The following is a 27,346-nucleotide window of genomic DNA, read 5'->3' on the forward strand; positions in this document are numbered from 1 at the left end:
TTTAAAACCTCTACAAATTGTTCAGAAAGAGGCTCACAATTTACATAATAAACATTTAATTTTTGCATTCATGATGGCTGACAGTTTAAGCAAAACCTGTTATTTACACCATTGTCAAGTCAAACTTCACAACTGTACCATTGAAACATTTCCTTTGCATCATGCTTAGACATAAGTAGTGGGTAGAAAACCTTTGTACACTCCATTGTTTCCCACAATTTAGATAAAACACGGATATTTCAGACAATAATTAGTGCTTCCAGCTTGAAAGTGTTCATGTAGTGTGACCTATATAACACACCAAACCTCAAACTAGCATCAACCCCTCCATTTGGATTGCTCATTAGACATATGATGCTTCTAGCGCATGTTTGAACAACTAGAGTTATTTGTATATTCATGTTGATATTTGGTGTCTAGCATGGATTCCAGTCTGTCATGACTCATGTCCATCATTTATGAGTTTTTTGTGAACAAAAGCCCTCGAAATGAATTTCAGTAGGGAACAACTAGTGCTAACTCAACAAATGAGGTAATGTGATTGCTTATCACACACGCACACACTACCATTCAAAAGTTTGGGGTTGGTGAGATTTTTTTTAAATGTTTTTGAAAGTCTCTTATGCTCACCAAGGCTGCATTTATTTGGTAGATTTGGTAATATGATGATAGTAACAGTTTTCTATTTGAATATACTTTAAAATATAATTTATTCCTGTGATGGCAAAGCTGAATTTTCAGCAGCCATTACTCCGGTCTAAAGTGCTATATATTTATAATTACTGACCCCACACTTTTGAACGGTAGTGTAAATCCACTGACAGCTTAAGTCTGGTTAAAAAAAAAAAAAAACATGACTCTCTGACAGAAAAATAACTTAATGAATAAAAGAAGATACATTTCCTGTTTCAGAGCACTATGATGTGTATATATATATATGACTAGAGTTGTAATTATGGTAGTAAATATTTGCAGTTTTCATTGTAACTAGGATCATAATGCATTAATACTGTACTGTAGGGAAGAGTATAGACTCCATTGCTTAAAAATGGCTAGATGTTTTGGTAATGGTGGCAAATTGTACATTCACTGGATGTATCGGATACCTATCATCTCAGTCTATGGCTTTAAAATACTTCCAAATAATTAACATTGACATTTGACAGACTTTTTTTTTTAACCACTCACATTGTAAATGCTTCAAATACAAAAATATCAAAATCAAGGCTCATGATTCTCAGTGTAACATGAAATTATGTGGGAATGTGGATGTGGTGTACTGATCTCCACAACACTAGAGGGTGCCAGTAAGACACCGGATCACATGGTTCTCATCATGAGCTGTGGTTAGTTGTCAGTATAGTTGAAAACTATACTGGTCAATTCATGTTTTTCCTCAATCACTGCTAAGGTCCAATCATTTCTGATGAAATGTCAAAACAGAGAAGGGGTTGTGGTATTTCTAAAATAACACTGAAAACAGAATTGGGATATCTGCAAATGGTCTGATTCACATTATCTGCATCTGTGTGTGTAGAGGGAGGGATGCCGACACATAGCTAACACCAGTCTGCAATATAGTCAAAGTCTACAAACAGGTCCTGCTCGTCCTGGTTTAAGTGCCGGGGTTCTCTGGGCGGTGTCAGCACCGGAGCCTCTGAGGTAAATTCATCGTCAAAGTTACTAACGTCACTGGAACTTTGGATTGTGGGTACAAATGGTGGCTTCACTTTCTTTGCTAATAATCCATCCCAGTCAATATTCTGGAAGAATAAGTTACAAGTAATATTTATATTCAGAAAGAGGGGGGAAAATTCTTGGAAGGAGGATTCAAAATATGTAGCCAGATGGTTCAGAACTTACCCTGAAGAACAGATGTTTCTTCACATCCTGTGCGTCGCGTTCACCAGCTCCAAGTCGTCGCTCTGGATTCCTTCTTAATAACTGTGCAAAAGTTAAATAAATTGATAAGACTGATACTACTACAAAATTTGTCTACACTTGGTAAATCCACACTGATAAAGCTGCTCTTGATACCAACCCTTCTCATAATGGAGATGGCCTCGGTTGAGAGGAATCTTGGGTACCGAACCTCGTCATTCACAATGCTGTCAAACACCTCTTCTTCATCATCACCGGGAAATGGAGACTATGGAAACATAAATCCACTTAGTCACACAGAATGGCTACACAAACTCTTTTTGAACCTAAAGATGATTTATGATTGATAGTGATGTTGTTTCCATATGCCTTGATCAGAATTATGGTTATGAGGCACACTACCGTTCAAAAGTATGGGGTCAGTAAGATTTGTTTTTTTATATACTTTTATTCAGGAAGGATGCATTAAATTGTTTAAAAGTGACAGTAAAAGGCAATTTATAATGTTACAAAAGATTTCCATTTCAAATATATGCCGTTCTTCTGAACTTTCTAATCAAAGAATCCTGAAAAACGTATAACAGATTTCACAAAAATATTAAGCAGTACAACTGTTTTCAACATTGATAATTTTAAGAAATGTTTTTTGAGCACCAAATCAGCAAATTAGAATGCTTTCTGAAGGATCATGTGACACTGAAGACTGGAGTAATGATGCTGAAAATTCAGCCATCACAGCAATAAATGACATTTTAAAATATATTAAATTATAAAACAGTTCTTTTAAATTGTAATAATAATTTCACAATACTATCATTTTTTATTTATCAAATAAATGCAGCCTTGGTGACTTCTTTCAAAAATATTACAAAATCTTGCAGACCCCTAACTTTTAAACAATAGTTTATTTGGAGAGATGAAGAAGAAATGAAAAACTGAAGTGGATGAGCTCTGACCTCCCCAACAAGCATCTCAAAAATGAGCACGCCAAGCCCCCACCAGTCCACTGCACGTGTGTAGGATGTTTCAGTTAACACTTCAGGAGCCAGAAATTCTGGAGTGCCACAGAAAGTGCTCGTTCTGTCCTGGTAACCCATTCCTAACACAGAAACAGGTAGAACATGTGCATCTGGTGCTTGTACAGAGGGCAACACAACAACAACAAACATACCCTTACCTTCTTTGCAAAGACCAAAGTCAGCAATCTTGACGAATCCCTCTGTGTCAAGCAGTAAGTTATCCAACTTCAGATCTCTGAAGAATACATTGATTAATCCTCAAATTAATTAAATGAGAAACAATGAACATTTGTATCAACATTTGAATAGTTAAAGGCCCCGATATACTTGTGGTGAAGTTCTTTTTCCTTTTTCGCATGGGGGTATAAAAGAAGTTTGAAATACGTTACCAGCGAGCAACATCTTACCGCCGGCCACATTGACAAGAGCAGCGTTTAGATGAATTTGTAAATACAGTGCACAGCATAAATGAGTACACCCCTCTGAAACTTCTGAAAGTCAGCAATTACTTAGAAGACATCTTAGGGTTCTTTAGAGATATAATGTTCCAGCAAGTCTGATTAATCAATTACCAAAGAAGCATGTCAAAATTATTCAGGAAAATAAGATTTTCTTTTCAAGTTGATAAAATGTTGTGTAGTACACCCTCTTAAAAGTTACTAAATAAAACAAAATAAAACATTTTCTGGTGTAAGTTTAAGGCAATGTTTGATCAACAGGTAAGTATGTTGAACCAAAACATTTAAAGAGAAGTCATTTCTTGACCATTAAAAGTGTTATATAGCCAACTGAATCATTCTCAGACTTAATGCTGACAACAGTGGAATCACTTGAGAGAGAACTATCAGGAGACTTATTTCTTAGCACAAAAGAGGACAGTGGTATTAGAGGATTACCAAATCATTGTTTTAAGTGTGAAAATATAGCAAAAGTAACACAGAAATTCAAAAACAATGGACTTGTGACAAGGCCCCTGAAAAATCAGGCCTTCATTTTAAGCTTTCATTTAGTGATGAGGGATTTTTTTGCTAGACAAAGAGCAGGAGAAATATCAAGTGAGTGTCTCAGAGCCAGCAAAAGCTATGAAAAGAGTGAGAGTAAGATGCAGCCTGGAGAAATGACATGCATGGTTGTTGTTCTCACTGGAACTACCTACTGTAGCCAAAGCATAATAAAGTCAGTTAGCCATTTCCAAAGCTCATATTTACAAAATATAGACTCTGGGAATCAATACTCTGGTCTCATGAGACCAAATCCATCATTTTGTATCTAACAGCATCCAAAATGTTATGGTGTTGCTAGAGGAGGAGTACAGTGAGAAGTGCCTGGTTCCCACAGTAAAGTTCAGTGGTACTAAAGCTCTTATATAGGGATGTATGAGTGCTGAAGGTGTGTGAGAGTTGTGCTTTATCAATGCTTTCATGAATTCCCATACCACTGTGTAATTTAATACACAAACTTGAAACAAAAGATGTTACCCTTTCCTCATTCCCGGCATTGTTTGGCATTTTTTCAACATGACAATGAGGATATGCATTCTCCCAAGGTGAAAAACCTTCTGTGGACATGTATTGCACTCAATCTTAAAACTCTTGAGCGCCTGTGGGGGATTCTGTAGAGATGAGTTGAGCAACACTCCCCATTAAAGATCAGGGCATTTAAGGAGCTCATCATCCAGGAGTTAAACAAGACAGATGTCATGAACTTGTACACTCCATGCCAAGAAGGGTCAGAGCAGTATATTCAAAATTATGGAGGGCATTCTAAGTACTAGAATATTATACATTTGTTGAATTAAATCTAGTGTATACTCATTTCTGCAATCATTAATTTAAACAAAATTGGTTAATTTACTTATTTTATGGCTATTAATGACATATATTTTTACTATTTATTTTTACTATTTATAGTTTTATTATGTATATGTTTAATATACATTTTAGTTTTGCCATCTTTCCATGAATTGTATTAGTGATCATAAAGAAAATACATCTTTTGTATTTGTTCAGAGGGGGTGTACTCATTTATGCGGTGCACTGCATGTGCTGTTGGGAAGGTTACTTTGGAAGTGTAATAGGTTACAGATTACAAGTTACCCTATTTAAAATGTAATTAGTAGTGTAACTATTTCAATTTATTAATGTAACGGATTACTTCTGATTACTTTTTGAATGACCCTATTTAAAATGTAATAAGTAGTGTAACTATTTCAATTACTTAACTAAAGTAATGTAACTGATTAAATGTGATTACTTTTTGATTACTTTTCTAATGAATATTTTCAACTTAATTATTTTGAGTTGAAACCAGGCAGGGTTATCCTTACAGTAGTACTCAACACTGATTACTGTCAGACTTTCAAAATCCTTCATCACTTGAATTAAGATTATATGAATTTAATTTTAAAGCACAGCAACCACAAATTCAGACTTTAGCACCTTTTTACTTTGAGATTGTTCTGAGGTTAGATACAGATTTAAAATCATAACAAGTAATAGCTATGATACTGTTTTTGAAATCAAATCTTTGTATAGCTATGACAGGAAACACTTGCATCTAACAATGCCTTGGGAAAAAACTTAATTTTAAAAATAAAGCATATACATAACCCAAATTTTTACAGGACATCTGACCCTGATGGACTGAACAGAAGAAATAAACCGGAGAAGAAGATGGGTCTTAGCGCACACCTACCCATTACATAATTGGCACAAACCAATAGGAGTTGGAAGGCGTTTACAGGCCGGAGTGAACTTTTCTGGAAAGTTCGCTTCGGCATGCTGTTTTCAACTCCAGAAACAAACTCCAAACAAACTTTGTTTTGACCTGATTTTGTTTGAAATTAAGTCACACCAGTTTGTTCTTCGATTTCCCTTGAAGTATATCGGGTCTTAACTACAGGGCACCACCAATTTTTCCACACACCTGTATACAATCTTGTGCTCATGTAAAAACTGCAACCCCAGGACGACACAAGCTGCATAAAACCTGCAACAATCAAGAAAAACAGATGTATTACTGATAAAGGCTTGATTACAATAATCTAAAAAGCAGAACTTTTGTGTCACTCACGTGGCCCGTGGCTCTGAAAACACATCGGCATGAATGTGCATCATGAGGTCTCCTCCTGCTGCATACTCCATCACAAAACACACATGCTCCTTGGTCTGGAAACACGCAAAAAGATTGACCAGGAACGGGTGCCGCACGCTGTTCACAGTCTCAAATATCCTCTTCTCACACATCAAACTTGGAAAATAGAAAATATAACATGATAAAATAAGAGCAAAGAGCTAGTAGTTGATAAGTGTTGCTCAAAAATGATCATATATAGAACATTTTACCTTTCAACCTCATCACGGGCAACAATATCTCCCTTCTTAAGGGCCTTGATGGCAAACATTTCACCTGTAATACTGTATTCTGCTAATAACACCTGAGGGAAAAGGTAAAGTGATACAGATGTAATGAAAACTAGATGTTTACATTTTCTGTAAATGGTGTTTGCCTTTGCAAAAGTCGCCGCAACTAGTTAGGCTATTTGTCAGGGCACCAAATCTGTTGCTAAGGTGTTGTTAGGGGATTCTGGGTGGTTGTTGTATAGTCATCCACAAGTCTCTTTTATGAACTATCACAGAAAAAAAAAAACCTGGAAAGCACTTACTAAAGAGGTTAATAGCAAAAGATTTGGGATTTATCAATATTAAAACAGATGCCGACAAGTTGACACTTATTATGTTATGGACAATAACCGATAAATGGTAAAATAAGTAAATAAACACACACACAAACTGAATTTAGGCAACACAAAATTATAATGTTCAGTATGAAAAATATTCATATAAGATATTCATTCTGAGATTGGATAAAGATTACATTTAACAGTTATTAAATTATTTGTTTATTATTAAACTAATAAGCATAAACTGCCTTGTACCTTTCCAAAATGACCCCGTCCTAACACTGCAACACATTTAAAGTCTTTAAGACTGAAATGAAACTGTTCTTCCTCTTCTTCTTCTTCCCTAAAAAACAAAAGGCCTTCAGTAAGCCAAGTGTATTTGTTAGTACAAAAAAAAAAACATAAGACTTATAAACAGCTCACCTTATTTCTGTGTTCTTTTGGACAGTTATGAGCTGTAATGCTGACGGTTGAGTCTCACGTTCCACGACTTCCTCAAGGTCAGACTGAACAATGATGCTATTCCTGTCATTTCGGTAGTCAAATGTGGTCAAAGTGTCCTGTAAAAGGAAAAAAGCCTTTCAGCTGCCACTGTTTATACAAGATGAGACTGGATAGCTGTTATCTTTATGTTAATAAAAGTAACGGTGAAGGCATTTCCTATTCCCTTTAAATGCAAGGGGGCAGATGAGAGACTGAACATGAATCACACGTTTGCTTCAGATCTTTATCCTCAGAGTCTTTAACTGTGCTTTCAAGGAAACAGATGGCATCAATTCAGATGCCCGTGTGGCTTATCTCTACAACAACCACATGAGAGCGTGTGATGTTACCTGTTCTCGCTCTTTGTTGGGGATCTGGTTCTCAGGCAGGACTTCTCTTATACTAACAGGAGAGTAATGCTTTGGTGTAGTGTCTTTGTCAAAGACCAGTTTTGTCACTATTGGGTCACTAGAGAGGGCAGACAAATACAAACACATAAAAGCACTGCTTTGACAAAAGTGACTTGTTTACCAGTGTAAGCGTGTATTGTATGTTCATACCTCCTCAAAGCAGGGGTTCCTGGTTGACTGCTGTGTCCAGTCTCAGCTGCCAGTTCAGCCACTTGAGGAGTAAATGAGTTATTGGGAGAAGGGATGGCTCTCCTCACCAACCGGCCCCATGTACCGATGCTCATCTGAGGGGCCCGCAGAAAAGTTCTCCCTGCAGACACGGGAGACAAGAAGAAACACATTCATCAGACCCCTATAAACTACTTTATACAGAGATAAATGGTAATATAAACAAGAAGCTACAATGACAATAACATAACTTGAACCAAATGGTGTTTCACAAAGAAAAATAAAGGAAGAAAGGGCAGGTGCAGATTTGGGATTGAAGCCCAGGTCTGTTGACAGGTGGGAATAAATCACTGTTTTGCTTTACTATAAGCAATGCGCCAGCATGAAAAAGACACTGCATTTATAATTGGCCCATTATGAGTTATTTTTTTGGCAATTTTAATATTTACCCCATCTATTTATGAGGATTTTAGTGGCGTCCAGTTGTCAACTTGTGTAAAAAAAGAAGAAGAAAAAAAAAAAAAAGGTTATTTTGCATTTTTAATCAAATTTTGTGTAAAAACATTTGAAGAGTTCAGATGCAAAGGTCACTAAATACCACCTAATTCTAAATATCTGTTAATTCCAGCTACAGCCCATTCTGAAATACCGGCTTGTTGGCAGGAACTGCTAAACGCCACTTCACTTTGTCAGCAAAAGCCTCCGCAGAAGAACCATTTGGAAGACGTGCATCAAATCATATGATTTTAAGATGACGGTGTGCGTATGAGCCGGCTTTCAATTGCCGAGCTGCAAGTTATCATCATGTTTGGCGATGACAGGATTTTGCAAGTTTTGCTGCTGTAAAACTGACAGAAACTGATGTTTTACTATGTCTTGTTGTCCAAAGAGGTAGCACACATGGACTTAGCTGGTTTTGCCAGAAAAGACAGTCAAATTTGTTAAATACCAATGAATTGACTAAAGTGACATTTTTGAAAATAAGGCATTTCAATGACGGATTAATCCAATTGTTTTTGGTGCAAGAAACCCTAAATGACTCCTTTACAGTGTCTGATGAATTGCCCAATTACAAAAATATCATAATACCATGATACTATGTAGAGTAGATGCCCTCACCTTGTTGCTTTGAAAAGATCTTCTTCTGCCTTTGGAGTTTGGTTCTTCGCTCAATGACTGGATTAAAAAAGGTAACCTGTAACAAAAATGGCTTTTAGATCAAGCTCTTAAAACTAATCAAATTCCACTTCAGATCTACTAGGCTCAGTTTCTTTAAAGAAGCAAAGGTGGGAAAACCTGCCCAGGGGTTTCAGGGGCCACTGAGCGTGAGGAATTCCTCTGACTTTCTCACAGAGCTCCGGGCTGCTAATCAGAGGGCTCTTTGTGAGAAAGTATTGATCGCTGAGAGACAATATTGTAAAGGTACCTCTGCAAACAGAGTCCCTTGTGGCTCAAGGTAAAGGCACATTCCGTGCCGCTGGTTGTCCAGGAAGTCCTCCAGTCGCAGGAATTTCACTGCACAAAGAGACCGCCAATCTCTCCAATACACTGAGATCTCCAGCTCACGAGACTATGGTATAATAAAAACATTTGCCATAGCATATACAATAAGATGCAGGAGTGTTATGAATGTATCATGTATAAATAAACAAGTACTGCGAGTTTTACCCGGTCTAGCTCTAATGTAAACTTCTGGTCCCACGACTGATTACTGACAGGTTTCCAACTGGTCTGACCAACTACAGTGTTGTCAAGCTTCAGTACAGCACTAATCTCATCTGGAGACAAACAGAAACACATACACACACGACACACATATTAAGCTCCTCAAATCCACAGTGCTTTTATTTTTAATTGCATAAAGTCAAATAAAAGGTTTGTGAAAAGCCACTTGAAAGTAAGCACTAAGAACTACTCAACTGGACAAGTCATCATTTTTGGAGAGATTTCGAACGCTGGTTCCTCTGCGGTTCCCACGGCTCATGAAAGAGGAGCGTGTTTCACTGGGGCTCCAACCGGGCAGCGGCACCGATGTGGCTTTTGACCGGCCAGGAACACTGTCTAACAGGTCCTGACATCCCATGAGTCGAACCTCTAATTTGCCTGTTTTAGTCAATAACAGTCACCATTAAAATACACTGCTGTTCAAAAGTTTGGGGTCAGTATGATTTAAAAAAAAAAAAGTTTTTGAGAGAAGTCTCTTATGTTATGAATATTATTAAAATGTAATTTATTCCTGTGATGGTAAAGCTGAATTTTCAGCATCATTCAGAAATCATTCTAATATGCTGATTTGCTGCTTAAGAAACATTTCTATTATCAATGTTGAAAACAGTAGCTAATTTCTTTTGAGGAAACTGTGACATTTTTTTCAGGATTCTTTGATGAATAGAAAGTTCAAAAGAACAGCATTTTGAAATAGAAAGCTTTTATAAGATCATAAATGTTCAATTTTATTTTCACCTGTGAGTGCAGCTGGTTTGGTGCTGTACTGGTTCTTGACAGTGCTGTTGTGGTTCTGTGTGGATATGAAGCTCTGGCGGGGACTGAGGGCCGGAGAGGACATGAGCGATAACTCCTCCATGATTAGACTGCTCTTGGGATGGTTCTTAGGAAGCTCATTGAGTCTCTGTTCCAGGGAATACTTCAACAAATCCAGCTTCTGATTGGACTCATTGAATCTGGCTTGGGCCTGGATTTCACAGAATTACAGTGGAGAGATTAACGGCAGTTAGATGGATGCATACATGAACCTTACTTTGTAAATGCTAAACTGAAAACAACAGCATTACAAGAACAGTTCACCAACAATTAATTTGTCATTATTAACTAATCCTCATGTCGTTCCAAACTTGTTTAATATTTTTTACATCAAAAACAAAAAGGGAATTTTCATACAGCTCTTCATGCGGTTGTTAAGTCTGACATCACGTCACAGAGTCTATCAGATCCCAAAATCAAACAAACACTATGCTGATATACACTCTCATGGCGTGCAGTAGTACTATCAAAAAAAAAAAAAAAAAAAAAAAAAAAAAAAAACAATCCTAACCTTTATCTCCATACTGAAATCTCAGATGGCCAGACAATGATTCATCTTAATGAATCGTTAAAATATTGGTGTCTGGGATGCCATGAGACCAGAGACAATAGTGTGTACATTGTGAGTTTTTATAGCTTAGCTTAAATTTGTGCTTTAAATAATTTAATAGTGCTCATATACAGCTGTTCTCACTTGAAATGGTGTAGAAGCTTGGACCCAGAAAGAGTATTTGGCTAACGCTTTACAATAAGGTTCATGTGTTAACATTAGTTAATGTATTAACTAACATGAACTAACCATGAGCAATACATTTGTTACTTTGTTCATGTTGAAATTAACAAACAAAGATGAATAAATCCTGTAGAAGTGCGGTTCATTACTAATTACCAGTATTTGTTACGTCACGACTATCAAGGAGATAGTGACCATGTTTGTAAAGAACATGACAGAAATAAATAATTTTTATTTGCTTTTTATTTCAAACTTACAAACAAGCTTAGAAATTAAATTATTTTATTTCACACAAGTAAGCTCAGAAATGAAATTAATAATCTTATAATAAAGTAGGGCTGCAATGATTAATCACGATTAACCGTTTGCAAAATAAAAGTCTGTGTTTACGTAATATATATGTGTGTGTTCTGTGTATAATAATTTTGTATATAATTACGTACACATTCATGTATAAATTTAAGAAAAATGTTATATTTATATATAAAATATTTATGTTTATATGTAATATATAAATATATATATATATATATTTATAATACATCCATATATTTCTAAACTTTATACCTGTATGTGTGTGTATTTATATATACATAATTATAATACACAGAACACACACATATATATGTTACGTAAACACAGACTTTTATTTTGCAAACGATTAATCGCGATTAATCGTTGCAGCCCTATAATAAAAGGTAATCTTCCTTACTTGTGTAAAATAAAATACAAATAAATAGAATAGAGTAGATTTATAGAATATAGAACAGAATTTATTTTATGTCAAGCTTTTAGATAGGATGTCTAATTGAACGTATTTGTATTGTTGTTGTTGTGTATATGTATTTTTGAAGTTATTTTTTGTGTGTATGAATTGGTTGTATGTGAGGAGATGCAAACAAAACCGTCGTCATGAGAATGACTCACACCACAACGGAAATAATTGAATGCAACTTTACTGCGTTATCCTTAACAAAGAAGATTTAACGTGGTTGTATTGCTACTTCTCATGTCAAATAAACTCAAACTCCAAGCTCGTACAGTGCTGGTGGTCTCTCTGACCACCTTGTTTTCAAAGACTGCAAGGGTCAGAAGGTGAAAGCTATAACATGTTAAAACTTAAAAATAGTGCAGATGCACCATGAGGCCATTTTTAGACGATGATGACACAAGTTGAAAATACCTCTGAGTGCGCCCTCTTCTCGGCCAGTTTACCAGAGCCCAACAGCTTCATGACATTCTTGGCCCCCTCGGCTACAGCGTACTCTATCCGTGTGTGATGGCAGAGCTCCTCCACCCGCAGGTCCAGTGGACTGATGATGGGTTTGGCTGCACCACAATGCCACAAATACATTTATTAGTTTGTGTTTTGTTGAACTGTGAATGCTAATGCTGGAGGATCTACGTTTGAGTGTTACCAATGACATCATTGTTGTCAAAGCTGAGCTCGCTGGTTTGGCTTGCTTTGAGGATCTGCATTCGGATGAACTCGATCTTTGTTTTGCTGTCTTGAAGCATCTGCTGTGCTGTAGCAAGCAGTTTTCTGTCCTGTGAAGTCAACAACAGTCATAGAAGTCATGCAAATACAAATATAAATTTTATGTGATGAAATGTTTGACAGGAAATTTTCACTTCATTTTATTAGACATTTAGACACCTATAATAATATTTTTAACATTGAGAGGACTCTCGTGCAGGCTGGTCAAAGGCTAAACATATTCCAGGGATTGTGTCCCGTCTGAGAGACTGTGAGAAGGAAAGGCTTCCGTTTACAAGTCATTTCCTGGTTGACATCAGCCCTTGTTTAATTTCCCATAGGGCTACACTGAGCTTCAGGCCTGTTAACACTCCACATCCTGACGGTGGTGTGTGTGTGTGTGTGCGTGTAGCCAAAGGGAATAAGCTCACCGTCAGCGCCACTCCTGTGGCCAAACCTCTCAGGCAAGCTGCACTCAAACATGTCATTAAAGAAAAGCAGAAGTTCTGGGGTCTGCGTTTCGAACAAAGTGAATTTAGATGTATTTTATATGTTGGCCTTTTTTTTTTGCTCATACACTTCCATTCAAAAGTTTATAGTCAGTAAGATTTTTTTATTTGAAGGAAATTAATGCTTTTTTTTTTTTTTTTTTAGCAAAGAGGCAATAAATTCATCAAAAGTTTGAGTAAAGACATTTATAATTTTACAAAATATTTCTATTTCAAATAAATGCTGTTATTTTGAACTTTGTTCATCAAAAAATCCTGGAAAATGTATCATGGTTTCCACAGAAACATTAAGCAGCTCAACTGGTTTTAACATTGATAATAAGCAAAGTTTCTTGAGCATCAAATTGTCATATGCAAATGATTTCTGAAAGATCATGTGACACAGAACACAGTAATGATGCTGAAAAGTCAGCTTTGACATCACAAGAATAAATTACATTTTAAAATATATTCAAGTCAAAAACAGTTATTTTAAAATTTGTAATACTGTTATACAATATCACCGTTTTCACTGTTGAATAATAAATGCAGCCTTGGTGAGCATAAGAGAATTCTTTCAAAAAAGGGCCAAAACAACAGAATCACTGATTCTACATCACTGGTAAAAAGAAAAAAACTCAGGCAGAAAGAGTCATTAAATAAAACCAAATGGTACTATACCTTTGAGGAGCCATTTGAATACATCTGGATCATGTTCTCGGCCCCCTGCTTCACCTTCAATTCAATGTCGTTCTGTTTTTTCAGGGCCGCTAGTCTGCTGCTGCTAGTGCATGTTCGTGCTTCACTTTTAGGGCTGTCCAGCGTAAGAGGGCACTCTGGGAAACACATGACAGAAAGTTAGTAGGATCTGAAGAGAAACCTAGGAGCAGCCTAGAGTTTAAAAGATAGTTTCCCCCCAAAATGAAAATTCCATAATCGTTTACTCACCTTTTATCATTCAAACATGAACATGCATGTCACAGAAGATATTTTGAGAAATATATATTTTGTTTTTTCCATACAATGGAAGTCAATGGACAACAATGTTGTTTGTTTGCCAACGTTCTTCTTTTGACAGTCAGACCGGACTGAACGACATGAAGATGGCTTTCATTTGGGTGGATTATCTATTCAAGTGTCTTGCTCAAGGGCACAAATGTGATGATGGATGACCCCTGTGGGGGCTTGAACCCATTTCACCACACAACCACCACTAGAAAGGACCAATTAAATAGTAATAGCTTCTGAATCCCGATCCAAAGAAAGTGAGTAGTATGAGAGCAACAAAAATTAAAGGGTTAGTTCACCCCAAAATTAAAATTGTGTCATTAATTACTCACCCTCATGTCGTTCCACACCCGTAAGACCTTCATTCATCTTCAGAACACAAATTAAGATATTTTTAGATAAAATCCAATGACTCAGGGAAGCCTCCATTGCCAGCAAGATAATTAAAGGTGCCATCGAACGTTTTTTTTGCAAGATGTAATATAAGTCTAAGGTGTCCCCTGAATGTGTCTGTGAAGTTGCAGCTCAAAATACCCCATCGTTTTTTTTTTATAATTTTTTTTAACTGCCTATTTTGAGGCATAATTAGAAATGCACCGATTCAATCGCGTGCTCTCCGCCCCCTCCCAAGCTCTCGACTCTATCACTGCATAAAGTTCACACAGCTAATATAACCCTCAAAATGGATCTTTACAAAGTGTTCGTCATGCAGCACGTCTAATCGCGTAAGTACAGTGTTTATTTGGATGTTTACATTGATTCTGAATGAGTTTGATAGTACCCCGTGGCTAACGGCTAATGCTACACTGTTGGAGAGATTTATAAAGAATGAAGTTATGTTTATGCATTATACAGACTGCAAGTGTTTAAAAATGAAAATAGCGACGACTCTTGTCTCCGTGAATACAGTAAGAAACGATGGTAACTTTAACCACATTTAACAGTACATTAGCAACATGCTAACAAAACATTTAGAAAGACAATTTACAAATATCACTAAAAATATCATGGATCATGTCAGTTATTATCGCTCCATCTGACATTTTTCGCTATTGTCCTTGCTTGCTTACCTAGTCTGATGATTCAGCTGTGCACAGATCCAGACGTTAATACTGGCTGCCCTTGTGTAATGCCTTGAACATGAGCTATATGCTATATGAACATATGCAAATATTAGGGGCGTACATCTTAATGATCCCGACTGTTATGTAACAGTCTGTGTTATGTTGAGATTCACTTGTTTTTTTCGGAGGTCTTTTAAACAAATGAGATTTATATAAGGAGGAGGAAACAATTTGAGTTTGAGACTCAATGTATGTCATTTCCATGTACTGAACTCGTGTTATTCAATTATGCCAAGGTAAATTCAATTTTCAATTAGATGGCACCTTTAACACATTCAGATGCCCAGAAAGCTACTAAAGTCATATTTAAAACAGCGTATCAAACTGCCAAAGTCACGTGATTTCAGTAAAGGAGGCTTCGTTAAGTCACAAGTGTTTTGAAATTTCAGTGGTTCACCACTGGGGTGCGTGACTTTGGCAGTTTGATACACGCTCCGAACCACTGATTCGAAACAAAAGATTTGTAAAACTTTGAAGCTTCATGAAAAAGTGAAATCACCCATCACTAGATATTGTTGAATAAAGTCACAAAAAGTATTCTCGTCACTTCATAACATTAAGGTTGAACCACTGTAGTCATATGAACTGGTTTAAATATGTCTTTAGTAGCTTTCTTGGCATGTGAAAGTGTTAATTATCTTGCTGGCAATGTAGGCCTCACTGAGCCATTTTACCAAGAATATCTTAATTTGTGTTCTGAAGATGAATGAAGGTCTTACGGGTGTGGAATGACATGAGGGTGAGTAATTAATGACAGAATTTTAATTTTTGGGTGAACTAACCCTTTAAGTTCATACGGTTTTCTCTGCCGAGATCCAGATTTTTGCCTCAACCACAAATAAGAGGAAGGATATTGCAACAAAAGTACCTGATTCTTTGTTTGACCTTTGAGAACCATTAAGAGTCACATTTAGAAGCTGCACTAATTGAAAAATGAATATTTATGCTTTGAATTCATATATCATTATTTTTTATTGGTGCAGCAAGTTTAAATAAGTTGTCCATATGGTGCGAGCACTCTCATGAGTGTGACTGCGTAAGCCTTGCTGTTTTCCAGGAATGTTTTTGTGTGGCTGTGATAAGGGACTATGAAAACTGAAATAATTTCAGTGAAGCACAGCGCTACTTTACATGTCCAGACTAGAAAAAAAAACTCCCCCACCTCTACAGATAAATGAAACCAGTTAGACTTCTGCTAATAACAAACAAAAACATCAGCTCTCACAAAGGCACTTTATGTGATTGCAGAGCTGGGTAATATTAAAAAATATAGTGGCTGGCAACACACACAAAGATGTTTTTGATAGCATCTTTGATTTAAACTTCAACAGAAATAATAGCAAATCAGTTGGTATAGTCAATTTATTTACATGAAGCACTTTTCTCTCCCTCTACTTTTATGTTGAATCAACAAGGTTCTATATAATAAAAGGCTAAATAAATTGAAAAAGAAGAAATGTTAATCAATATCACTGTTGGTGCATAACAATTTTTCTTCCTTCCTGCTCATTAATCGAAGCCTTTATTTTTAAACTATATTTTACTGTTTTACATTAAACTTTTTAAAGCTGCTTGGCAACAATGAATGGTTGTTAAAAATAATGATTGGAGAGAAGGAAAAAAAAAGTTTAGGGTCAATAAGTTTTTTTAAAAAAAAGAAAAGAAAAATAAATCAATACTTTTATTCAGCAAGGATGCATTAAACTGATCAAAAGTGACAGTAAAAACATTTATAATGTTATTTAAGGACCTTGAAGGTTTTTTTATGTTCTATTATAAATAAATAAATAAATAAAAACTTAAAAAAAGTGCTCAGGGCATTTAAAAAAACTCAAATATTTTGGTCACAGGACCTTCCTCGGTGTTCACATTCTTTTGAAATATTTTATCTTTATATAGAGTTTCTTACATATCAACACGTGTATTCAGTCAATCAATTATAGTCCATTCACTCAATTGACAATTAAACAATATATCTGAAGGGGAAGAAGGAGGGGAAAAACAGCTTCACAATATATAAAAACTAGACTAATTAAAGTCTTCATTCAAACCATTGTAAAGTAAAGTATTAAGATGAAAAATCCATTTGATTTCAGTTTGTAATTGCACAAGAAAACAATTCATTACCTGTATGACCTACCTCTGTGAAATGTCGAGTAACTGGTGATTTACTATCAGCTCTATTTATAGCACTTCTGTGTTCACTAATACGGAATCTCTGGTCTTACCCACATATTGAAGGCCAAAAGGGAAAGTAAGTAAATATATCACATTTGCTGAATAACAAAAAATAAAATGTCTGATTTCCAATTCCTGTTTTTAAGAACAGCTCAAAACGTATTAACTTTTTTATGTCACGACAAACCAAATAATGTCTGAATGGAAAAAAGCCCACTGGACATTTGGCATGTACCAAGTAATCACACAAATTTCTTCCCCTAGAATACGCAAACAGAGGTCCATCATTAAACAGTTCTTTACATTTCTCATCTATGTTTCAAATATTCCAGTGTTTTTTAATGATGTTTTTGACATCCTTGCTATTAGGTGTATATGTGGTCCAACATAACATCATAACAGTGATTTTTTCTTTTTTTTGGAATGTTTAAATCGAGACACTGTCTAAAATATTAACTTTCTCCAAAGCCAAATCCCACCATTGTTTCTTATATCCTTGCGCTAAAAATTTATCATACAATTTTCTTGACTCAATATCAAAGTCTGTTCTATTTGAACAGATACGTCTTATTCTTAGGAACTGACTGTAGGGTAAACCCTGTTTTAGTGGTCACACATGACTACTTGAGGTATGCATAGGCTGTTTCTATCTGTCAGTTTTCTATATAGCGTTGTCGATAAGACTTGATCAACTTTTAAAATGTTGGTGTCCAGAAATGGGAGCTCACTATCATTGTATTCCATATTAAATTTAATTGAACCACAAAAACTGTTAATTTCCAACGGCTTTAAGCCTTAAAAAAATCTTACCAACCCTAAAACTTTTGAACAGTGGTGTATATATTTCATATCATTAAAGGTGCCCTAGATCTTTTTTTTAAAAGATGTAATATAAGTCTAAGGTGTCCCCTGAATGTGTCTGTGAAGTTTCAGCTCAAAATACCCCATTGGTTTTTTTAAATTCATTTTTTTAACTGCCTATTTTGGGGCATAATTAGAAATGAGACGATTCAGGGCTACTGGCCCTTTAATTCTCGTGCTCCACGCCCCAAGAGCTCGCGCTTGCCTTAAACAACATAAAAAAAGTTCAAACAGCTAATATAACCCCCAAAAAGGATCTTTACAAAGTGTTCGTCATGCAGCACGTCTAATCGCGTAAGTACAGTGTTTATTTTGATGTTTACATTTGATTTTGAATGAGTTTCGTGGCTAACGGCTAATGCTACACTGTTGGAGAGATTTTTGTTGTGTTTATGAATTATACAGACTGCAAGTGTTTAAAATTGAAAATAGTGACAGCTTTTGTCTCTGTGAATACAGTAAGAAACGATGGTAACTTTAACCACATTTAACAGTACATTAGCAACATGCTAACGAAACATTTAGAAAGACAATTTACAAATATCAATAAAAATATCATGATATCATGAATCATGTCTGTTATTATCGCTCCATCTGCTATTTTTTGCTATTGTCCTTGCTTGCTTACCTACTCTGATGATTCAGCTGTGCACAGATCCAGACGTTAATACTGCCTGCCCTTGTGTAATGCCTTGATCATGGGCTGGCATATATGCAAATATTGGGGGCGTACAGATTAATGAACCCGACTGTTACATAACAGTTGGTGTTATGTTGAGATTCGCCTGTTCTTCGAAGGTATTTTAAACAAATGAGATTTATATAAGGAGGAGGAAACAATGGAGTTTGAGACTCACTGTATGTCTTTTCCATGAACTGAACTCTTGTTACTTAACTATGCCGAGGTAAATTAAATTTTTGAATCTAGGGCACCTTTAAAAGTCTGAAAAAAATATTGACATATAATTATTATTATAATTTTATTATTATTGTTTATATCACCTGGCCATATATGTGCCTCTATTTATGGCTCTACAGTCAACCTCAAACAATATGAACCATCAATGAGAGTTAAACCATTTAGTCTGTAGTTAAAAATAGATCTCCAAAATAGATCTCCAAAAATGCACTGATCTAAACAAAACTACTTCATAGGCAGCACATATAAAATTTGAAGGTGGTTGAAGTTCAGAGCGGAAGCGAGAAGGTTGTCTGTGATTAATAAATCTTCACAGAGCACCTTAGTGTGGGAAGCACATGTTAATGAGGAACAATTGTCTTTTGTTGAGCACCTGGAGAATCCTGAGTCACATCATTACACAAGGCATAAATACAGATGCCTCTGTTGTGGTTATTATAAACAGAGTCCGCAGGTTAAGAGAAAAACGCACACACACACAGCAGGTATTACTAACCTATTACAAGGGGACTTAAGAGGTGCTTAAAAGTAGATTATAGGCCTATAACATACTGGACTAGCAATTTATTTTGTACTTACACTACAGGTCAAAAGATTTTTAATGTCTTTGCAAGAGGTCTCTTAAGCTTACCAAGGCTGCATTTATTTGATCAAAAATGCAGTAAAACGATCATGTTATGAAATTTTACAATTTAAATAACTGTTGTCTATTTTAATATATTTTAAAATGTAATTAATTCCTGTGGTGGCAAATCAACATCACTCCAGTCTTCAGTGTCACATGATCCTTCAGAAATCATTCTAATATGCTGATTTGCTGCTCTTATTATTATCAATGTTGAAAACAGTTGTGCTGCTTAATATTTTTTGTGGAAACCATGATACACTACAAAAAAAATGCTGGGTTAAAAACAACCAAAGTTGGGTTGAAAATGGACAAACTCAGCGATTGAGTTGTTTTAACATTTAACCCAACCTGCTGGGTAGTTTTATTTAACCCAACTATTGTTTAAAAATTACAATATATGTCTGGCTTAAAATGAAGCCAAAATAGGTTGGAAATTAAAAATCAGACACATGATTCCTAGAGGCAACAATAATCAAAATGTGAATTTTTATTAATGAGCAAATTAATAAATGATTATTGTTTAATTATTAATCATTAAGCTTATTAATAAATGTTCATTTATTAAACATATTAATAAATGTTAATTTCCAACATACTTTGGTTGGGCAAACATTTAACCCAACTGCTGGGTTAAAACAACCCAATTGTTTTGCTTTTTTTTTTTTTTTTTTTAAAGAGTGTACCATTCAAAACTTTGAGGCAAATACCATTTTAAAAACAATGAATACTTTATATTCAGCAAGGCACATTAATTGTACATAAATTGTACAAAAGATTTTTTTCCACAAAAATATTAAGCAACAAAAATGTTTTCAACATTTTTGAGCACCAACAATAATTGCTAACAACAATTGAGCAGTAAATTAGGATATTAGAATGTTTTCTGAAGGATCATGTGACACTGGAGTATTTCAGCTGACATTACAGGAATAAATTATATTTTAAAATATATTAAAATAGAAAACAGTTACTTTAAATTGTAATAATATTTAACAATATTAATGTTTTTACTGTATTTTTGATCAAATAAATGCAGCCTTGGTGATCAGAAAAACATTTTAAAAAAACTTAATTATTGCAAACTTTGAACCAGTGGTGTACATGCGACACGCAAAAACAACCAACTGTGTCTATGCCGTTGAAGTAAGAAGTAATGTAATGAGGTGCAGAAGGCTTGACCCGGGTCAGCAGTGAGGGCAACAGCCTCACAAGTGTACTGTCTGGACTCCTAACAAGTGCTGAGCAACAGATAGCCCTATGACATCATCACTGAGGCGCTGGCACTGGAGCGCTGTTGTCTCCCAGTCACGTCTGGAAGCAGATCTGCTGATTTCTGCTCAGCGGACACAGACTGAGGAGGTCAACACAGAGGTGTGACACGCGGCGACATTCCTCTTGCGCTGAGTCACCAAACAAAAACCCCTTCACATCAGATGTTTCCATGCCAGGCTAAATCTTGTCCCGTATAAGGATGTGGTTAGCAGGGCAAAAGATTTAATCAAACTTCTGGCAGATATCTTCATAATATATTATAGCTCAAAAAGGGTTGCTCTGTAATCATTCGGTTTAGATGAACTGCTACACCCGTTACACCTGTATTGTGTTACGGTGCTCACATATCTCACATGTAATAGCTATTTATTATCCTCAAAGCAAAAAAAAAAGTCTTTGTGGACACTGTGGAGCAAGACATTATTTCAAAAATAGCAACAATAAGGATGGCACACTGGAAACTGACTACACCAAGACTACACCAATTAAAAAAATAAATAAAAATAAAAAATTGACAAAATTCAGCCTTTGAAACTTTCTAAACATTAAAGGTCCCGTTTTTCCTGGTTTTTTGAAGCTTTGATTGTGTTTATAGTGTGCAATATAACATGTGTTCATGTTTCGCGTGTAAAAAAAACACAGTATTTTTCACATAATTTACTTATCTGTTTACCGCTGTTTCCACTGTCATAAAAACGGGCTGATGACTTCCTTGTTCTATGAAGTCCCTCCTTCAGAAATACGTAACGAGTTCTGATTGTGCCAGCGGTTCCTGTGTTGTGATTCGACAGCAGCTTAGCGCATCTTGCCCGGAAAGGTCACGCCTCTTACCATAACGTGGAGATGCACGCGCTCAGTGTTATTGTGAACATGTCTTTAATTTTACCCTATCAATTTGAGCCGGAATCAGACCCGGTGATTGGACTGCGGGATGAAAATAACAGCGTTTCGACGACATGGCGACAAACACACTCTACAAACACAACTCTTGTGTATTCCTGTGGGCGGAGGTTAGTCAAAAAACTGTTTAAGTGACGTCATTAAAGAAGGAAGTAGAGGGATGTAGTCCAAACTGGCCGTTCGATGTAGGCGACTTCTGTTAAATAAAATATCTCGCTTGGCATTGAACTTTGAGCTTTAAAATTTTACAGATTTTATTTATACTCTAACAACAACATAACACACTAACTAAAGTTTGAAACATGGGATCACGAAGAACGGGACCTTTAAAAAAAAAATATATATATATATATATATAACCTGCATATATTTGTATGTTTGTGGTAATATCTTAAATTGCACCAATTAAAAAAGAAAACTTTTTTTTTTTGACAAAATTCAGCCTTTGAAACATTCTTAACATAAAAAAATATATATATATTTGTATGTTTGTGGTAATATTTTAAATTGAGGGTCATATTTTTTTTATTGGTTTTGAAAGTTTCAAAGGCTGCATTTATTTGAAAATACAGAAAAAACTGTAAATATTGTGAAATACGATGACTACGAAATGACAAACATGACGATAAAAATGACAAAAAAAAAAAAGATTTAAAAGGTTTTCTATTTTAATACATTTTAAATGTCATCTTCCTGTGACGTCAAAGCTGAATTTTCTCCATCATTACACCAGTCTTCAGTGTCACATGATCTTTCAGAAATCATTTTAGTATGCTGATTCGCTGCTCAAGAAACATTTCTTATTATTATTATCAATATTTAATATTTTTGTGGAAACCATGATACATTTCCTTTTCTGGAGTCTTGATGAATAGAAAGTTCAAAAATATTTCTGATCGATTTTAATGCATCCTTGCTAAATAAAAGTAATCATTTCTTTAAAAAAAAAAAAAAAAAAGTTACCCCAAACTATACACACATACACAAAAAAAAATTATAATATCTGAATACATAATAGTCATATTATTCAGTGCTACAGATCTTTGAATTACTTATGATAGCTTTTCTCATACCTAAGAGAAGATCCTCTGGATCCTTCACCACAATATGAGCGTTGAGTTCCTGCAGCTCTTGATGCAGCTCCTCTAACTTCTTGTTAGACTTCTTGAGCATATTATCAACATATGCCAATCTCTTTTTTTCAGTGGTGACCTTTCTAAGGTTCTCCACCCCTTCTTTGATCTTCAGCTCCTTGCGGATCTCTCTCTTGATCTGCTCCTTGATTTCATCTAGCTTCTGTTGCACCATGGTATCAGACAGGTCAAGGTTGTGCCCCAAGCCCAGCTGCTCCGAAACCATGTGAGCCTGTACAAAATAAAGCTTTTATAGTCATCACAAAATATACTAGCATATTTCGCTGTCGATAGCCTACAACTTTCACATAAAGGTCTTCTATCCATTCAAAAAATAAAAGAATAATACATTATTAGTCAAAAATATATTAAGGAAATTCCCTCATAAGGATTAATTGTTGCTTGCAGTAACATGAGCCATTCTTTATTGCATTAACATCTTCCAGTGCACCTAAGCATGAACGAAAACAGGTACACATACACATTAAGAAACAGAGTATGACTGACATCAGCAGGGAGGATAACTGGTCTGAGTGGGTGAGCCAAATCCTGCTTAGACCAGCTCTTCATGAGCTCATGACAACATGTAAGAGAACTGACATGGCTCCTCTAATCTTCCTCCAGGGGAAAGTGGAGCCATAAATAAATTTCACAACAAAGCACTGAAAACTTTCAGCAGAATGTGATCATTCAGGTCCAAGGAAGGGTGAAGGTGAGGTTCGTCAAATATGCACAGACAAATTGGCAAAATATTTCTGAATTATTCAAATACGTCTAAATCTGAACATGTATATGGATGCACTGATAATAATATTCTGGCTGATACTGATATGTCAATTTATTTTCAGTTATGGCTGATAACTGATAAACGACTTATATTCAAAATTCAATACTATTTTGTCTAAATATATATATATATGGGTCAATGACGTGATGTTTTTTTTGTTTTTTTTTTGTCCAAAGGCCTTATTAATAATAATAAAAACAAAGATATGATATTCGAAGTATGTACTAGATCTCTTTTATTGAATCCAAAAGGTTTTACATATAAAGGTATTTTAAAGATTTTGAAGTGTCAAAAGGTTATTCAGTTTAAAGGCCAATAAGGCCATTTCATTTGTGATTAAATATCTTAAAATGTGATAAATGTTTATATTTTTTATTCTGGCATGATTTTTCCATCATAGTGGAAAATGGTATTAAAATTATGTGTAGAAGTCGTTGCTTTGTTATGAGAAAGAATGTCTGGAAAAATGAATTTCATTGATGTCATTTGGAGTAACCAATATAAACGGACCATTTTGGATCGATATCATGTGACAGGATGTGACATCATTCAGACACCTGCAAAGGACCACATAGTCATGAAGCAAAGTAACTAACTCTCTCTTAACTATTTGAAAGCTAGCTAGCTAGATATCAGCCTGTTAGCATTGTTTGAAAATATCGGCATTCTGTATTCAAAAGTGTCATTCGGTAAAACCAAAATTTTGGTTAAACCTAATGACTTTTTTGGTGACGAATTTTGTCCATCTTGTAAAAAAAAAAAAATGACAAAAGCAGTGTTACATGATTATAAAAGCCACATAATCATACATACAAACCACATAAAACATATAATGTTAACATTTAATAAAACTTTAATTATGTCTCCATAATATTTTTTTACACTTTTAAAAACCTTATTCATCAATGACCCATATATATATATATATATATATATATATATATATATATAAAAATAAAACAATCAACAGATCAAATAATATATCTGATATCGGCAGATAACCAATATGGTACAGAAAAATTATGCGTCATTAATTCAAAGTATATCTGAATATGCTGATTAAGGCCCCGTTTCCACCTGGATTTAATAATATGCATTTTGGTCTATCGGATCACAAGTGGACGAGGGAGACACCCATTTAGACCTGGTATTTTAATCCATCTCGTTTGTCCACTTTCAACCACTTCTGTCCTGATTTCTTCAAGGGGAGGGTCTATGGACGGGTAAATGTAAGGGTTTTTTCAGATCTTTTCTAATGGTCAAAATAAGCTTGCGCAATTTACATATGAACGCGCCCATGATGACGGAAAAACATACGGCCGAATGCGGCAAGTGCATGTTAGAAATCAGGAATGGTGAGAGAACATTGTGCTTTGTACATTTTCCATCTTCAAACCAAACTTGGGTCTTCAGCCGACAAAGTGAAAATCCCGTCCGTCTAGTGCGCTTTCCATAATGTTTATGCATTAGGTCAGTAGGTAGAGAGTAGGCAGTCTTCAGTGGCTGTTCGAACACATTCGACCACATGAGGGCTTCCTTTAACTACAAAAAAATCAATCTGGTTGAATGCGTTTTCGACTATCTCTGGAAGTGGTCAAAAGTGGACAAGCTCCAAACGTTTTACACCCCATTTACACCTGTATTTAGTGTCGTCCACAACGCATCTTAATACCAGGTGGAAACAGGACCTACGTTTTTCCTGTCCGTTATAACTAAAAGCAAAACTGGGGGTGAATCTTCTGAAATTTTTAGAATTTATGACTCTCTTGTTTACAGTCTTCATGCATGACTTCATACTGCCTGCAAAAAAATTAAATAAAAAAAATAACTGACACTATGCTTACACATACAGCACTGATTCATGGGTCAACTGAAGGTCATGGAAAAGCAACTTCTGTACTTCATTTTATAGGAAAATCTAGTTGCACCTCAACTCTTCCAGTTCCTCCCTTGTACCACCCGCTGTGCTACACTCAGGACAACGGTCACACACACACAAAATCAATATTAAAACGCCATAGGACAAAAAATGGTTTCATTAATAATGTGTTTTGCTTATTAAAACTCAAACTGATGGGGTGAAAATCTCCCTTCATACATTGAAGAGAATCCTGAAGAGCACTTTAATGAACAACAATGTCACCAGACCTATTATTCACCACATAAAACAAATTATACAGCAGTGTCTCTTCCACTTTCCATTATTCTCTTGGACTTATCAGTTCTTGGAACAATGCTGACAAAACATGTTTTGGTAACAACAGTGTCATTTCCAGTTTAAAATAGCTGAAAAACACTCTATAATCCTGTTCGTAATTTGAATACACTGTCAGAATGATGTCTGCCTGGGCATGGTTTTGCATACCAGACAACAGAATTTTCAAATGCTCAGATATCGTATGTGAACAACATAAAAGTTGATAATAGGTGGACTCAAACAAATAACTATTATAGTAAGAGCAAATAATAATGCATTTTATAATTCGAGTTATAATGGATGACAGCTCACTGCAGTTATGGAAATGCCATCCATTTGCCAAAAACATTATCTTGACATTTATGATGTCTCAAAAGCAGAGTTTCTTTGTTTAATAAATAAAATAATTAGAACAGTTAATATATAGTCTAAATTGTTTAGTTTGTTAGTTTTTATCACCTAACAAACCATGGTGTTAAAAGACAAGTGTAGCCTACATTGTAAACACATTCATCTTGATAACTAGTTTCAAAATGTTAGAAACAAGACTACAGTTCAGCACTAAGCAAGACAAGCCCCAACCGAATAACTACAAAATAACTTGTAGAAAACACATCTCAAAACAAGCATAAATAAACAGAACAGAACTTCATATACTCAACAACTTCCCATACTACGCCTCACTGCAGGGATGCTGAGTGGTGGTAATAATAATGGTAGAGGGCGGCAGTGGACTTACTAAACTACTGTTTATTAGCTTTCTTTAAATATGTTTCAGGTTTTGTCTTCAACCTACTTTGCAGACTAGTTAGGCAGCTCACTGAGTTGAGACACAGCCAGTGATTTCAACTCCAATCCATCAAAACTCTGTGTTTTCCACTAGGCAACACCGCATAAAATCACTCCGATTTTATGTGGAAACACTACTATGACTGCAGGAGAGAAAATACATGCTCTGAACTCCTGTCATTAATGTTTTTCATGCCCCATTCCCCGTTTTCCCGTGTCATGAGCTCTACGGCGGAGGAAGAATCTCGTCCCAAAGGAAGAAAAGTAGTGGTTTGAAAGTGCGCATACTATGTTTCCAAAGCATAAAAGTTGCCCTGCACACTTTACATCATTTAAGATTCCTTACATCAATATTGCACGAGATAAAAAACTTTTCCTACCTGCATGGGATCGGCGGCCATCTTGGTTGTGAACTCTTTTGAATCAAACTCTGGGGAAGGGGAGGTGAGTCACTCCCAAAAAACAAGGCTGTTATGTTTCCGTCTCAAGCGAAAAGCTTTTTATTTGGCGTACGATCCTTTGCATGGCCGGGAGAAGGAGAGGGTCCCATGGTTGAGCTGATGGTTTGTTGTAAATGTAGGGGTTTAGACCCGGGCTCAGAGAGGAGATCCACGCATTTGGGGTGAACGTAGTGCTCTGCTGCTAATATCGGAACAAGGGGAGGCGGG

General features: G+C 35.6%; 1 protein-coding gene across 2 annotated transcripts; it reads right to left on the bottom strand.

Annotated features, from left to right (window-relative positions):
- Positions 1-210: 210 nt before the first annotated feature.
- Positions 211-27,346, bottom strand: pkn2a (protein kinase N2a). 2 transcript variants are annotated; one of them, XM_067362389.1, is made up of 22 exons: positions 27,059-27,346; positions 22,846-23,137; positions 13,564-13,718; positions 12,336-12,465; positions 12,101-12,246; positions 10,107-10,335; positions 9,564-9,746; positions 9,312-9,421; positions 9,070-9,213; positions 8,763-8,838; positions 7,626-7,785; positions 7,416-7,533; positions 7,006-7,142; positions 6,838-6,925; positions 6,245-6,336; positions 5,973-6,149; positions 5,826-5,888; positions 3,059-3,135; positions 2,838-2,980; positions 2,042-2,149; positions 1,864-1,944; positions 211-1,763 (listed from the first exon to the last, which is right to left on the bottom strand). In XM_067362389.1, exons 1-22 carry the CDS (start codon positions 27,077-27,079, stop codon positions 1,560-1,562), a joined length of 2,934 nt encoding a protein of 977 aa, XP_067218490.1. In that variant the 5' UTR covers positions 27,080-27,346; the 3' UTR covers positions 211-1,559. The 2 variants fall into 2 exon arrangements, with proteins under 2 accessions (XP_067218490.1, XP_067218491.1); XM_067362390.1 differs by lacking the exons at positions 13,564-13,718; positions 22,846-23,137; positions 27,059-27,346 and adding an exon at positions 12,826-12,881 and having other exon boundaries at positions 12,336-12,460.

The sequence above is a fragment of the Chanodichthys erythropterus genome, chromosome 16 (genome assembly GCF_024489055.1).
Source record: "Chanodichthys erythropterus isolate Z2021 chromosome 16, ASM2448905v1, whole genome shotgun sequence".
NCBI classification, from domain to species: Eukaryota; Metazoa; Chordata; class Actinopteri; order Cypriniformes; family Xenocyprididae; genus Chanodichthys; species Chanodichthys erythropterus.

Bases quoted from the DNA above. Each gene is read 5' to 3' on its own strand.
- pkn2a (XM_067362389.1), bottom strand. From the start codon at position 27,079: ATGGCCGCCGATCCCATGCAG. The intron at 12,466-13,563 runs GTATAGTACCAT...TTGACTTCACAG, and splicing joins ATTCAAATGGCTCCTCAAAG to GACAGAAAACTGCTTGCTAC. The intron at 12,247-12,335 runs GTAACACTCAAA...ATTGTGGTGCAG, and splicing joins TGACAACAATGATGTCATTG to CCAAACCCATCATCAGTCCA.